The sequence below is a fragment of the Prunus dulcis genome, chromosome 1 (genome assembly GCF_902201215.1).
Source record: "Prunus dulcis chromosome 1, ALMONDv2, whole genome shotgun sequence".
In the NCBI taxonomy this organism is placed as follows: Eukaryota; Viridiplantae; Streptophyta; class Magnoliopsida; order Rosales; family Rosaceae; genus Prunus; species Prunus dulcis.
The window spans coordinates 28,045,051-28,060,719 of record NC_047650.1 but is presented as its reverse complement, the minus strand read 5'-3'; the positions used below and the strand labels follow the sequence as shown (position 1 = coordinate 28,060,719).

Sequence of the window (15,669 nt, the reverse complement as noted above, 5' to 3'; positions counted from 1 at the left end):
GAAGGCCGTGGAAGCTTGAACAAACCAGCTTAGAAAGAGCTTGATTATTTAACTTGTTTCAATTTGATATAAGAGCTTTCAATAGTTAAAGCGTTTGTTGCTTTTAATACTTTGTTTTTTCAATTGTCTGCATGTGTTATTTAGGGAGAAATCCCTGATTTGTATCCTTTTGTACTGGGTTGAGTTTGTCTCTTAGTGGGATAGTTGGTGGGAAAGTAAAGGCTTTAGGAAGTAAATGGTTTTTTTTTTTTTTTTTTGGTTGTTGGAATAGGAAGTAAAGACAGTGGTCCCGTGTATGTTTTCACTACTAAAGGCTTTAAAAGCATAGTGTCCCTATTTATTTGCATAAAGTATTCAATATGCATGCTTTGCATTTGTGTTCTTATTTGGTTATGCCAAAATTTTCCAGATGACGTTCCAGATGCCTTTTTTGATGAGGTTTTTAATTATCAGTCACAGTTGACCCAAGAATATGTAGAACAAGTGCCTAATATAGGAAATATAGAGGTTCCTGTAGAGCTGGCTGGGAATGTCATCAATGAAGAGGGTCATGAAGAAGAAGAGAGTGCTGAAGAAGACACTAATATTGATGCTAGGAGAAGAAGATTAGAATTTGAAAATAGTGCTGATGAATCAGACAAGGAGATTTATGAGAGTGACAATGATGCTGCCCTATATGACAACAACGAATTTGATGTAGATTTTCAGTCCAACTTTGGGAGGGTAAAAAATACTTACCTCCCTAAAGATTTTGTGGCTGCTGCTTGTGAAGAATACAGTGATAAAAACTTTGAGAAATGATTTAACTCTCTAATTACTCTTCAGATGAGGAAGGTGAAAGAAGGAGAAAATTTTCAGAGTTTTGTAAGTCTGATTTGGATAACCTTAACTTTGAGAATGGAATGTTATTTGGAAGCAACGAAGACTTGAAAAAAGCTGTGAAAAATTATGTAGTGCAAGGCAATTATCGTATTAAATTTGTGAAAAATGATAAATAAAAAAGGATAATTGCACAATGTTTAGGGTATAATTTGTCTGATAGTCAATGTGCACGAGCTAAGAACAAGGTCATTGAGATAATATAAGGGACTTATAAGGAGCAATACTCAAGGTTGCGAGAGTATTGTGATGAGGTCATAGCAACTAATGTTGGAAGCACAATGAAGATAAGAGTGGAGCCTCCTCCACATTTTTAGAGGCTTTATATATGCCTCGATGCATGCAAAAATGGTTTTCTTGCTGGTTGTAGACCCATCATTGGAGTAAATGGGTGCCACTTGAAGGGTCATTTCTCATGTAAAGCCTAGTTGTTTCATTTTTTTTTATAGTTGTTAACTTCAAATTTTTTTTTCTTCAGGTCAATTATTAGTTGCAATAGGGGTTGATGCTAATGATAACACGAATCCCATTGCATATGTTGCAGTGGAGTTGGAAACAAAAGAAACTTGGAGTTAGTTTTTGGAGTTGTTGATTGATGATCTTGGTCCTGCAAGTGACCATGATTAGATATTTATATCTGATCAACAAAAGGAAACTTCATTGTTTGTTACTTTTTTTTTTTTTTTTGACTTCATTTTGTTTTAGTTTTTTTAAAGCTTAATAACTGATTGTTTGTGATTATAGGGACTAGACAAAGCATTTGACATTATGGTGCCTTAAGCCCAACATAAATGGTGCATTAGGCACATGTATGGGAACTTCAAGGACAAGTTCAATGGCAAGAGCCTAAAGGATCTGTTATGAAGTACAACTAAGGCATCAAATAGGTATGAATTTGAGGTTGAAAGGAATAAACCGAAAGATATGAATGAAGTTGCATATGATTGGTTGATGTCAAAAGATCTAGACAAGTGGGCCAGACATAGGTTTAGTACTGCCCCTAAATGTGACATGTTGTTAAATAACTTGTGTGAAACCTTTAATAGCTATATCTTGACTGCTCGAGATAAACCCATACTAACCGTACTAGAAATGATAGGGTGTAACATTATGAAAAGGTTTTCAAATGAAGAGGGAAATAGTGTCAAAACATGAGAGGTCATTTGCCCTAAAATTCAGAAGAAGTTGGAGAAGATCAAATATATCTGAGCTAGGACTTGTATGCCAACTTAAGTTGGACTTTATGAATTTCAAGTAGGAGTGTATTTACATGATCAACATGTGGTAAATATAGTTGAGATGACATGTAGTTGTAGGAGATGGGATCTTAATGGTATCCCTTGCATTCATGATGTTTCTGCTATATATCTGTATAGAAGACATTCAGAAGATTATGTCGCCATATGTTTTCACAAAGAGACTTACTTAAAGGCTTACGAGCCAATAATTCATCATGTCAAAGGCTTTCACATGTGGCCAAGGTCAAACCAAACACCATTGTCACCTTCACTTGCCATAAAACAACTAGGAAGACCAAGGAGAAGTAAAAAAAAAAGATCATGAGATGGAGAAGACAACTAATGCCATAAGCCCAATTTGAGAAGAAAATGGACTGTTACTTGCACTAGATGTTTTCAAAAAGACCACAACAATAGGAATTGTAAGAATCAGCCACAAGACCCTCTACTTGGAACTTATATTGATAAAAGATTGACAACTGGGTATCCTTCAAAGAAAAAAAGAGGCTATGGTTCTCAAACCAATGCATCTGGTTCTCAAATGAATGCAAGAGGTTCTGAAACCAATGGATATGGTTCTAAAATGAATGCAATAGGTTCTCAAACCAATGCATATGTTTCTCAAATGGATGTGGAAGGAAAAAAGCTTCACCTGAGTTTCAATTCATAATTTTGCAAATTTTTTTACCAACTTCATGTATATTACAATGATTGGTAAACTTATTTTTTTCAATGCAAATCATGAAAAGCTCATCTCATGCAACTTTGCAGCAAGGTGTATCTAGTTCTGTGAATCTATCTGCCTCTACCTATGTGAATCCATCTGCTTTTGCCTCTGTGAATCCATTTCCTTCTGTGCATCCAACTCCAAGGCAAGGTCCAAGACTGTTGGGAGTTAGCAGTAGTGCTCCATGGAAACCACCAGAGAAAGCGCCAAGGAAGTGAATACAGTAGAAATTCAACTGAAGTGAAACATATTCATATTCTTGACTATTTTGTGAATTGCTGAAGTTGAGAATACAAAAGTATTTTGAAGTGTTGGACCTTTCAATTGTTGCACCTTTTGAATGTAAAATTATTTTAAATTGCTGCATGTTTTGAAAGTGACATCAATTGTTAACATTCTGAAGCTTTTTAGTTGTTGTAACATTAATGGAATTTTGAAGTTGTTTTGGAATTGAAAGTGACTTTTTTGAAATTGAATGTGAGCAGCAGATTGATTGTTAGCAATATTTAGCATTCTGTTATATCAAATGAGAAAACACGAAATTTATTGTAGCATGAAATTGTCAAGTTGCTGTTGAAACAAATGTCAATTGAATACGGCAATTTGAATCAAAATAAAGCTTCCATTCTATATTCCTTGCAAATTTCGAAACCAAAAGAACTACAACATTCAAAATACATAACATATGGGAATGATGCCAACGTTCAATTTTTTACCAACTTCATAACCACAATCATGATCAACAACACATAAATTAATAGTAGAAATCCACAAATCAACAAAAACAAATCCCTAATTCCATTTAGGGAATTTACAGTAGAATCTTGCAACCTTTTGGGCTTATGCAATTCATCTTCCAAGCAGCCATTAATGCCTTCACCTTCTCTCATTACTTCATTCTCTCTACTTGCTTGATTGAATCTAATTGGTTCATCATCCCAAATAAATCTGCACAATAAAGTGTTCCTTGCATAGCACAATTCCAAAATTGATAACACAAAAACCAGATTCACCATTTATACCCAAAAATTGACAAAAATAAATTTGCACATTACGTAAGATCTAGTGCATTTCCAGAAACGTCTCCCACGAGTCCTATCTCTCTTGGAGATTCCCAATCTCATTTCTCCATTACAAAATTGACACCTTGGAGCTTAGCCAGAGTTTGACATCTCCCAAACTTCTCCAAAAATGGCCTAATTCGAAAGTGTAAGGCTGAGCCAGTGTTTTGGGTTTATAAGATAGCTCAATTTGACTGTAATGTCCCTCCATGTGAAGGGCACATGCTCAAGAACATAACTAAAAGTAATCTAATGGAAATTGAGAGGTATCATCGAATTGCTTGGAATCCTAAACCACAGTGGCAAAAGTGACGAAATTGAAACCACAAGAACCTTAGTGGTAAAAGTTGGAAACCACATGGACTATAAGTGTCGTTTTGCCATAATTCTATAGTGAGGGCTTTCTATATGGCCCTTAGCTTAGATAAGGTCCTAAGTCTTAATCGTTGGATAAAATTGGTTAGCCAAATCCGACGGTTAAAAAATAGTACATCATCTAAGGGCTATATATAAGATCCTCACTATAGAATGACTCAAAGTGGAAGAAAATTTACTAAATGGACCCAGAATCAGAACATGTTGTAGCCCAGACTCTCTAAGCCCACTTGGAAAGGATTTAAGGCCGAAATATTATTCAAAGTCATTATGCTAAATGGACTAAAAACATCAGTCCTGATCTCTTGGATTACAGGGGTCCAAGAGATTTGTGGTCACTTACCGTTGGATGTAAATTCAACGGTTCACTCATTCTTGCACTCTTTTTAAGAAACTTTTTTTGAACCATTGGATTAATATCCAACGGTGGGTGACTACAACCTCTTGGACCCCTGTAGTCCAAGAGATCTGGACTGCTAAAAACATATACTAGCCCAAATATAGCTAAATGGCCAATGAGTTTTCATTTTTATCTTATTTTTATAAATATAAAAGTTATGTATGTATGTGTGTGTGTAAGTGATGAGAGTGTTTTGTTTTTTTTTTTTTTGGTTCAATAAAATTTTGAGAGAGGTTGGCTACTCTCACTATCAAAGTCAGCGCAGACCTACAACTTCAAACCGAAAGAATTTGTGCGTGGCACCCAACTGTCAACTACCACTAATATGGATTTATGTAGGAAATTACAAATCACGTACAGTAATAAGAGTTGCAAATGTGCGACTTCTTTCAAAATTAACAACAACAAAAAGAGCGAATTAGATCGCTGCATCAGAATAGTACACAATTTCATTTCTTCATTGGTTTCAATCCTATCAGTTGGCACATATTTATCGTGAAGCAAATATGACGTACGGGAGATGAACTTGCAGTTATCTGCCTGCTGCAGCTGCAGGTCACATGTCATTCCATATGTTATCAATAACATTGGCCCCTCATCAATGGTTGGACTGGAACTGTCGATTGTAAGTGCATATTTGAAAAGGCTTGAAAATTTGATAGATTACAGTAATAAGTGTTCACTTCACTCTACAAGTAGGTGAGGTAGGTGCAGAATTCACATCATCATAATTAATTACTCAACAATGAGCTGAAAAAGGAAAAACAAGAAATTAATCTGATACAGAATGTTTAAAAAGCAGCAGGTAATTGTTGAGTAATTAATTATAATGGTGTATTTAATGTAATGCAAACAAGAATTGTATAGTGAGGGCCTTATATATGATTCTTAGGTAAGACTCTATCTCTTAATTGTTGGATTAAATTGTTTAGTATGATTCAACCATTAAGATATATGACCTCAGGAGGACTCGTAAGCCCTATCTCTTTCCCAGCACCTGTTTCACAAGCACGTGAAGATATATATATATATATATATATATATATATATATGTTTGCATAATATATATTATTAAAACTAATTAAGTGATGTTTGTTTAATGACAATACAATATGCAGATTCGCAGATATGTTAACAGTGATATGATTAATCGTCAAGACTTGTGCAAGCTCTTCAATTGTTCTGGCATACAGGTTTCAGCATGAAATGTGTTATCAGCTGGTTTTAGCATGAAATATGTACAATTAATTAATGTTATGAATGTGAAATATCTTTTTATTGTGTGGGCTTTTTTGGGCCTTCTACTTTGTTTCTCTGCCTGACTTTTGGGCTTTTGTTTTTTATGTTGTCCCATCCCAGGCTGTTGCCGTTTGGTTCTTCTTCTACAAATGTGGTGAAAAGTGAAAATTTCGGAGAAAGAGAAAAGCCTACTCTAGTCTGTACTTATCGCGAAAATAAAGAGAACGATTCTCCTCTTCTATTCGTGGGCCCCGTCTTACATTGCACAGATGTACGGTGGGGATTTATATTGACTCGGGATGCATTGGTTGGAATAATAATAATGTACGTCTCAGATGGCGTGGCTGTAGATGAATAGCGATAGACCCTAAGCGGAAGGAATACTTGACTCGGATCCTCCCCCCTCCTCTTACTCCTTTTTATCCTTTCTCCATGTGTGCCGTGGCCCTTCGCGAGCCGTAGTTGGACTCTTACAGTCTCCAATCCATCGTCACAGCCTTTCTGTTACTCTCTCTCTCCCTCCCTCTATATATATTTTTATATAAATATATATAGATATCTTCAGCTGTGTTTGGAATCTGCAAATTCAACATCAAAATGGGGTCTGAAGGATCAAGCGTTGTCGGTGAGCCCTGCTGCAAAACCTAAGATTTTTTTTCACTCTCTCAGTTATATTTGCATTCATTCTTTCCATGCGTTCATATAAACATAGCGTCAATCTATTCTTATGTGTGGATTTGGTTCCTGAATCGTACGTTTTCGTGCCCAATTTATTTACTTTTTCTATCTGAATTTAATTGCTTTTTTGTTTGTTAACCTAGTGAAGAAGTTGTGCTTATCAATTTGCTTTCATTTTTATTTTTATCAATTTGGTTGCTGATATGTGTCTGGATCATAATATTTTTAGGATAGTTGCTTGGATTTGTTGGGAGTTTCATTGCATTTCTGACTATCTTCTAATGCAAATCAATGTTAGTATCAGTTCCTTGAGTCATTTTAGCCTAAAGTATCTGTAAGAATCGCATCATTAGAGTTTAATATAACAAAGAATGTTGTGTTGAAATTAGTATGGAACAGAACAGTGCACATAACGTATGCATTTGAGGTACTATTATGTTTTAACACCTTCCTGATGTAATTACACTAGTGTAGCCAGTACAGGTGTTTAGGGCTAGCTGATGTTACGTCAATACTAATAATTTTGGCTTATCTTTCCATTTGGCTGAAGATTTTGAACTGGAAATTTTTTTCTCTTGATGTCAAAAAGTTGTTGTTCATAACAATAGCATGAGACAAGATTAAGTAAGTCGTGTTGTGCTTTAGCCACTCCTTTCTTCTTTTTCCTTTTCCATCTTTATTTGGTTTGGCTAAATTATGATTTACGAACCTCCATTCTATCTTCTGTATGTGGATTCGTCACATAAACGGCGTTGTACCATTTTTCTGCCCTCGTTCTCACACTCATACTTGTATCTTGATGTAAGTTAAGTAATTGTGTTGGCACAAACCAATGCATCAATTCCTTCATTATTTTCCTGTTGAACATATACTCCATAGTTGAATCTAACAGCCTCAAATTTCTAGCATCTTCTCTTACATGGTAGTTCTTTCTAGCATCTTCTCTCACATGGGAGTTCATGTAATTTCTAATATGGAAGACATGATGATTCATCTTTAGATTTAACGTTACGTAAGGAAGGACACTCCAAAATTGTGTTCAATTGGATATCAAGATGTTACATTTACATCGTAATTTCGCAAGCTATCTTGAGTTATTACATCTCTTCTTATGAAAACGAGCACTATGAGGGCAAAGATCAATTTAGAACACCACTACATTTGGTCTTGAGAAAATGTAGTCAGAGAAATGTCCATGTCCATGTCTTTCTAACACTAGGGTGATTCCACTTGTCTGTAACCATTTCTCTCTGGTTTCTCCAAAGCAGGGTATAGAGAGTAGAACTGAAAATTGAGGTGTTTGATGTATTGTTGCATATTCTTCTCATTTCTCTCTTAAGTTAGAAATTATAAGTTAACAACTACCCCTTGCAAATGTTCTATTGGTTCTCTCTCACTTCAAAGAATAAAAGAAAATAAATAATGGCCACCATTGAACAAAGCCTTTTAGTCTTGGTGTAGATTTTTTTTATTTTTTATTTTTTTTTTGGGTTGTGATTGCTACACTTATGGTAATCATTCTCTTCATGCATGAGTTGTAATTATATCTCTTGGGTTTGTTTTTCGTTCACAGTTCCGAGGAATTTCAGATTGCTGGAAGAGCTCGAGAGGGGTGAAAAGGGAATTGGGGATGGCACTGTTAGCTATGGGATGGATGATGCCGATGATATATATATGCAGTCATGGACGGGGACAATCATTGGCCCCCCCAATGTAGGTTTCTTACTTTTTTTCCAAGTGCACTTCTAAATTTATAATATGTATCATGTAATGGTGCATCCCAAATGATGTCATTCTTTGAATATAGAAGATTACTGTCTTGCTGATCTTGCTTCTTGCTAGACTGTGCATGAAGGGAGAATTTGCCAGTTGAAACTGTTCTGTGGAAAGGATTATCCGGATAATCCACCAACTGTTAGGTTCCAAACAAGGATTAACATGACATGTGTCAATCAGGAAACTGGAGTGGTAGGTGATGTTACCCCTTAAATATTCAGATAATATGTTCCTATGGTATGGTTGAAACTAGCTGATTGGTGGACAAATTACCAGGTTGAACCCAGTCTTTTCCCCATGCTTGCAAATTGGCAAAGGGAATATACAATGGAGGACATATTGACACAATTGAAGAAAGAGATGATGTCACCACAAAACCGAAAGCTAGCTCAGCCACCTGAAGGTTTGTCAATTCCTGTTTCTTGCTGCACATACTTTACTCTTTTTAAAGTCAATTGATTGAATTTAATTGCTTGTATTGCTTTCTTTCTGCTCACATCATGTAGAAATGGAGAGTTAAATATTTGAATATGAATTCTCAGGCAATGAAGATGGAAGGGGTGATCAAAAGGGGCTTGTGGTGAAATGTTGCATTTTCTAAGGTGAGACTTGTATGAGTATATGATACCGTATATAGCTTATAGGTTGAGTGATACCAGTTAAGGAGCATCTATGTGCTAATACTGACAAATGTAATTAAGAATTGCTCCCATCTGGAACCATGAGCTGTTTGTGAGATGTAACCCTATCCATTACTGTTTGAGGCTGCAGTTCAGAATATAAACTGTTTGAGGCTGCAGTTCAGAATATGAACTCTTTGAGCCTGCAGTTCAAAATGTAATTGAAGACTGTTCTATGAGGAGTCTTGAAATTTCAATGAACTTTGAGCCGTATTTAATCGGTTACTATGACATATGGCTATGCTGGACATACACACACACACACACACACACACACACACACACACTACTTATGTTTTCATACAAACAATAGGAACATTACACACTCATAGGACAGTAGCTGAATACAAGTCCTTGATGAGGAGAGGTTTCCTAACTTGTTGTGTTTCTAGAAATGTTTGAATTTTCCTAACTTCTTGTGTTTCTGGAATGTGACTGCATTTTGTTTGGCTATTATTATATTTGCAGAATTGGGTGACGACTCCGTAAGTTTCTGCGGATGTTATATTAGGGTGGCTGTTTCTTGATTCTCTAACGTGAATACATTTGAAATCGCACCAAATACCGAGTTTGTTTTTGTGGGTAAATGATATGTAATTATATGAATCAATGAATTACGAAATACCGATTCTTCAATGTTTTTTTTTTTTCTTTTCGTGTCTGAAGCCTTCAAGTTTGGATATGAATTCTAATAAAGATGATGAATGATCCAATATTTTATAATAAATAATAATGTTGAAAACGAGAAACATAGAGCATGGTCCTAGGCTATTACGCACGCTAATGATGATTTGTGTGCTGAGAGAAGACTCGAGCATTTTATGGTTCTTGTTTGTTAAGCTAAACATGACATGCCCTTGAAAAATCCAATGCAAGTCGAAAATCTATAGTAGATAGATACAAAATGTTTGCGTCTGAAGCAATCGGAAAACAGAATTTCTGTTGCCGTGCACATTTACATTTGGTTTGTACCACCCCATTCATAAATTATGCAACGCATCTTCTCTTATACGTGACGTGTAATGGTTCCCTTCTCTGTTCATTTGAAAATGTTGTATTTTGGTTAAGAGCGTAAGTAAAGGGATGTTATCGAATTTTCATATATTATAATAATAATAATAATAATAATAATAATAATAATAATAAAAGAAGTAGAGTTGAAATTTGTTTGACATTTGGGCCGTTTAAAAGGGTGCCAAATGATTGAGGTTTATTTTAGAAGGCTTGACTTTTGAGTTAACGTGGCGATAGATAGATGTTTTACTTTCTTCTTGTAATAAAGTTGTAATAATTTGATATATAAAATTGTATTTATGTTGAAGTGAATTTCAGTATCCGACTCCGTTGATGAGAAAGAGAAGTTAATGATTCGTTTTCTTTCCTTTATTCGGAAGAAGTACACTACAACAACACACAGGGTTCACAATTATTGGTACTTAAAAAAAACCAAATGTGATTGTTGTCGATGCAAAGCAGCTTCCTTTTGTGGGTCTGGATGGGTGCGTGTGGACAAGGCAGGCAGGAGAGGATGAATGAGAGAGTGTTCACACTGTGGATGACAGATGGGGTGAAGTGACGTAAAAGCATATGAGTTTCAGTTGAGTGCCCACCCGCTGCTTCCTCCCTCTTTTGGTTTTTGGTTTTCCTTCTTCCTTCTTCCTTCTCCTATTCCTCTTCCTGTAAAGCTAAAGCTAAAGCAAAAGCAAAAGCAAGTAAGCAGCCAATCACGCCTCCTTCCTTCGTTAATTTTATTGTTATTTTCGTATGCTTAGTTGCCACAATTCAGCATCATAACTAACTAACCATTTTTAATGAATTAATTCTTTCTTCAACTAGATTGCGTTAGAAATGAAGCAAAAACCCTTCAATTGTTCATAAACAAGGAATCTATGTTTGCATCACTCTCTCACCTCACCCCCACACCACATCCATGCTTGCTTATTTTGAAATCCCTAAACCCTAAACAGCACTAATTACCAAATAAAATTAAATAAAACATGAATGGAGAATCCTTCTTTTGAAAAAACAAACATAATGAATAATGATAGATAGATTCTGTAGAAGAAAATAAAAAGGAACAAAATCCATTAATTGACTTTGCTCAGATTACCCAAAATCCCTTCACCTTATTTTTCTTTGAATAAAAACAGATTTTTTTCCTTGAATAAAAAAATAGATTTTTTTTTCCTATAGTTTCCTTGCTGAGTAAATCACTCAACAAAAATAAATAAAAATTAGAATTTGGAAAAAGTGCCGTTGGGAAGATGCTCCCCTTTTAAAACAGAGAGAGATTGTTTTGGTTTATACCTCATTGCTTCGCTGTGTCATATACGTGTGTTGCATGCGCTATGTCACTATGTGCTGCTTGCCACGTCTGTCATAATAAAGTTAACAATAAAAACTAATAATAAATGTCTTATAATTTTGTATTTATTAAAAATATAAAAAATATAAAAAGGTGGTGTAACCTGGGGCCATAGTCAACGTGAGAGGGCCAGGGGCGTGCCAGCGCTAAGCTTTTACGACTCAATAATAAATAGGAATCAGATATGTATCGGCACAGCATGCCATATGGTTTTAAATTGAAATTGGCATCTGTGTTTTTATGTTTTGGGGCCTTTATAAATATATATTATGAATCTGACATTTTCGAAAACAAACCAGAAGTCGCTAAAGTTGCTCCGCTCGTTTGTTATTAGGTTGCCTTTCCTTTCCTTTCCTTTCCTTTCATCCATCATTCGTTAATTCACCTTCTTCAAGTTTCAACTTTCAACTTTCAACCTCCGACCACCACAGCCACACTCCTCCTCTATCCAACCAAACACACACACACACACACCGTTTGATTCAAAGATATGGGTTCTTCTTCTTTACCAGCTAACAATAAATTCGTACCCAATGAACAAGACGTTCTGCAGAGACATGTAGCCTTCTTTGACAGGAACCATGACGGCATTGTTTATCCATGGGAGACTTTTCAAGGTTTTCATTTGTTTCTTCTTCAAAATCGAGCATAGATATGATCATTATTAATATATGATATTTAATTAAAACATAAGTGTGTATTAATTCGATCTCAATTGCAGGTTTTCGTGCAATTGGCTGTGGTATTCTGTTGTCCACAGCAAGTTCTTTTCTCATCAATGCGGCCCTCAGTCAGAAGACTCGCCCGGTATATATATATATATCTCTCTCTCTAACTTACTATTGATTTTAGTTAAATAACCAAACCCCCAATAATTTCATAATTTCATCTCCATACTCTTTTTCTGGTTTTTGTACTTGTGAGTTACAAAAATAAACAAATTGTTTTAATAACGAAATGAGTTACAACAAGTGAAAAAGGAATGAGCATTATCATGGCATTAGAATAAAATTTGCTTACTCAGATGAGAATATTTAAAAGTAAAGTACAGTATAGATTTGACCAAGTCTCTAGAAGTTTAGACACATGGGAACATTCTCATCCACATATTTCTAACTGTACCTGGAAAATATCTATGCATTTTTAGTCTTAGACTTACTGGCGCTGAAGAATGTTTGATCTGATCACCACAGCACAGCTAGCACCCCTGTTGCTTTACCCTTATGAGAGAATTCATCCAAGGAGAAACACTTGCATAAAACGAATAGCATTATTTTGTTGCATTTGATTTAGCACAGTATGTTATGCGTGATAATTTTTTCACGTGGCAGTCTGTGATTAGTCGAGAATAGCAAATTTAAACATGTTATCTCCGTTTCATACAAGTTTTTCCGCCATTCCAGGCTAAAAATGGTTTTATACTTAGATGGGTTTAGTTATGAAAGTTACAATGTCATATTGCAAATTTCTAATCTTTTATATAATTATGTTAATCTAGATGAAAGAATATTTGGTTGAATGTGCAAGCATCAACTTGTCAAGAATAATACACGTGACATTAACAAACAACATAAATTTGTTTTAGGGAAATGTATGATTGTCTGTTTCTGTCGTTCTGGCTTTTGCTGCTGCTAGTAAAATAATTTGTTTTAGGGAAATGTACAATTAAGTTGCATGTGTACAAATGAGAGAGTGAATTGTTGTATGTGGTGTGGTGCAGGGAAAGTTCCCTTCTCCGCTTCTTCCCATTGAAGTCAAAAACATCCATAAAGCCAAACACGGGAGCGACTCCGGTGTCTATGATTCTCACGGAAGGTATATTTTAATATTGCTTGCTTGCTTACATAGGGAGGGAAAGTTTAGTGCTTTTTTTGGACATTGTTGCTTGCTTGTGTGTTTATATTATTATTGTTTTTCTCCTTTTCCAGAAGGCAGAATCAAAGCCCCTTGTGTGAAAACTAAAACCAAGTTTTATTGTTTAAGCATTGCTATTTTCAGCTTCTTTTCTTTGGGATTTTCTATTTAATTACAATAATAATTGTCCAGGTTTGTTCCTTCAAAGTTTGAAGAGATCTTCTGCAAGCATGCTCATACGCATCCGGATGCTTTGACATCGGATGAACTGATGGGCATGCTCAGGGCCAATAGGGAGCCAAAGGATTATGCAGGATGGTAGGTTTTGAAAACCCTTAATTATATGTCCCCTACTTAAAGAGAAATGAAACAGAGATGATGAAACCAATATTTACTGTAGGGTTGCTAGCTGGACAGAATGGAAGATCCTCTATGTTCTTTGCAAGGACAACCGTGGTTTATTGCACAAAGATACAGTCAGAGCTGTTTATGATGGAAGCTTATTCGAACGCATGGAGAAGGAGAGAATCGAAAAATCAGCATCTAAAAAGAACGAGTAATCTAATAATTTTTTTCTAATCATACTGGATTTATTTGTTCCTAGCTTATTGGAAAAGTTGGTTAATAATGATGAATGGATTTATTTGAACTCTATTTCCTACCTACATAACGTGTAGATGATGAACAAAGGAAGATGAATTATATTGGGAATTTTGTTTCTTAATGCAGTGTTGTCTGAAAGAAAAAAAGGGCAAATTGTAGGATGGCGTGGTCCATTTGGCCCTGCCCCTGCTGAGTGGATGATCTGAATATACCAACAAGACTCTATATTATTATTGTGTTTACTGTTCATATCGTTTAGAGATTGTGGAAGAAGTGCTTGTTAGGTTTTGTGTGTATAGTTTTATTTTTTTATAGTCACAAGAAGCCCTCTATTGGCTTCAGTTTCTTCGGGTGTTGTTCAAGGTTCCCATGTGGGATATGATAATATTGTATTTGATATAGTGAATATGAATAATTTGATATGTTCGTAAAGCGTTGTGTATTAAAAGAGGAAATCAATCACATTCTTGCCCAACAAAGCAGGAAAGCGTTCTGGAGCATTCCCTGACAAACATTACAATTGCAAATTACATATTTTTACGGAAAGCCCAAACCCATCCCAATTCCAGTTCGTCTCGGTCCACGAATGAAAAGAAGTTGGGTTTGATACGTAGGTCCATCTGATCTTGGCCCAACTTGACTGGCCCTTGAAGAAAATTTGGGTCCTCTCTGTTATCTTCTAATGAATTCCCATTTATGAAAGAAAAATGATAGAATATAGGATTTGGTCATATAGATTTGCTTGTTGCCCAACATATAAGAGAGAGGGAATTTCTCTCACACACTGCTAAAGTTAGGAAGGAGAAAGGGAATTTCTCTCACACACCGTCAAGGTGACATATGGATTCGAACTTGAGACTTCTGATATGCAATTTAATGTCATTTTTCACTGAGTTAGACCTCGTTGGCACCACAAAGCGCATGATAAAGATAGAGAGAGAGAGAGAGTATTTGTATATTAAATTGAGAGTACAGGGGGGGTAGCTACTTTTTTCCTTAATATATAACCATAACCCTAGCACATGATCGGTTGGGCATGGGCATGGCTAGCTCTGAGAGTGAGTCGAGACAGAAAGAATGGTGAAGGTACCAATCAAGCATAATAAGCAGTGGTGGTGGGAAATCTTATCTGCAGGGGCAAAGTGACAATGGCATGGTCGGGACTCGGATGGTTGAGGCAAAAAAGCCGATTGTTTTATTGTGGGCACATGAATATTCAAAAGCGATGGAAAGACAAAGACTAAGAAACTTCATTATTGTATTGTTAGTCACTCATTTTTATTATTATTGAATTTGAAGGTGACCTTCCTTCCCTCTTGCAGTTGCTTCCATCTCATGCTTCCTTTTCCGAAATTTCCACTTGACTTGATGATGGAACAACCCTTTGCTCATCTCAGTCCACCCAACCCAACTTCCAAGTCAAATCTCTAATATTTAGTCAGTCAATTGCGGGAGAAAGGGGATATACATTGTTCTTAAACAAAACACATGTAGATAGAAATCAGTCCATTTCCATCGCTTTGGCATGGACTGGTGCAGGGTTGTAAAAAATTAAAACAAAACTCCACAGATCGATAGAGTGCATATGTGCATGAAATCGCCAATTTTTATGAAATATAACTACTCATTATCTTTTTTAATTCTAAAATAAATTTAATTTTTTTTAAAAAAAAAGCTTCTTACAAGTGCGGAAACTCGTGCGAAAATGATAATAATGATGATGGGAGGGAATCAACTTAAATTTTATAAAGGTTTTGGGTTGAGTCGTCCGACTCATCAAGAAGCAGATAGTTG

At 35.7% G+C, this 15,669-nt stretch overlaps 2 protein-coding genes across 3 annotated transcripts; both read left to right on the top strand.

The window, feature by feature from the left end:
- Nucleotides 1-6,285: 6,285 nt before the first annotated feature.
- On the top strand, nucleotides 6,286-9,708 carry LOC117631273 (ubiquitin-conjugating enzyme E2 variant 1A). Of its 2 annotated transcripts, XM_034364737.1 has the most exons (6): nucleotides 6,286-6,544; nucleotides 8,171-8,310; nucleotides 8,440-8,565; nucleotides 8,650-8,776; nucleotides 8,916-8,975; nucleotides 9,522-9,708. In XM_034364737.1, exons 1-5 carry the CDS (start codon nucleotides 6,517-6,519, stop codon nucleotides 8,972-8,974), a joined length of 480 nt encoding a protein of 159 aa, XP_034220628.1. In that variant the 5' UTR covers nucleotides 6,286-6,516; the 3' UTR covers nucleotide 8,975; nucleotides 9,522-9,708. The 2 variants fall into 2 exon arrangements, with proteins under 2 accessions (XP_034220628.1, XP_034221382.1); XM_034365491.1 differs by lacking the exon at nucleotides 9,522-9,708 and having other exon boundaries at nucleotides 8,916-9,284.
- A 1,910-nt stretch (nucleotides 9,709-11,618) lies between these two features.
- LOC117615514 (probable peroxygenase 4) lies at nucleotides 11,619-14,307 on the top strand. The gene is made up of 6 exons (XM_034344611.1): nucleotides 11,619-12,035; nucleotides 12,140-12,225; nucleotides 13,139-13,233; nucleotides 13,465-13,590; nucleotides 13,673-13,828; nucleotides 14,002-14,307. The coding sequence occupies exons 1-6, from the start codon at nucleotides 11,909-11,911 to the stop codon at nucleotides 14,009-14,011; spliced, it is 600 nt and encodes a 199-aa protein (XP_034200502.1). The 5' UTR covers nucleotides 11,619-11,908; the 3' UTR covers nucleotides 14,012-14,307.
- The last annotated feature ends 1,362 nt before the right edge of the window (nucleotides 14,308-15,669 follow it).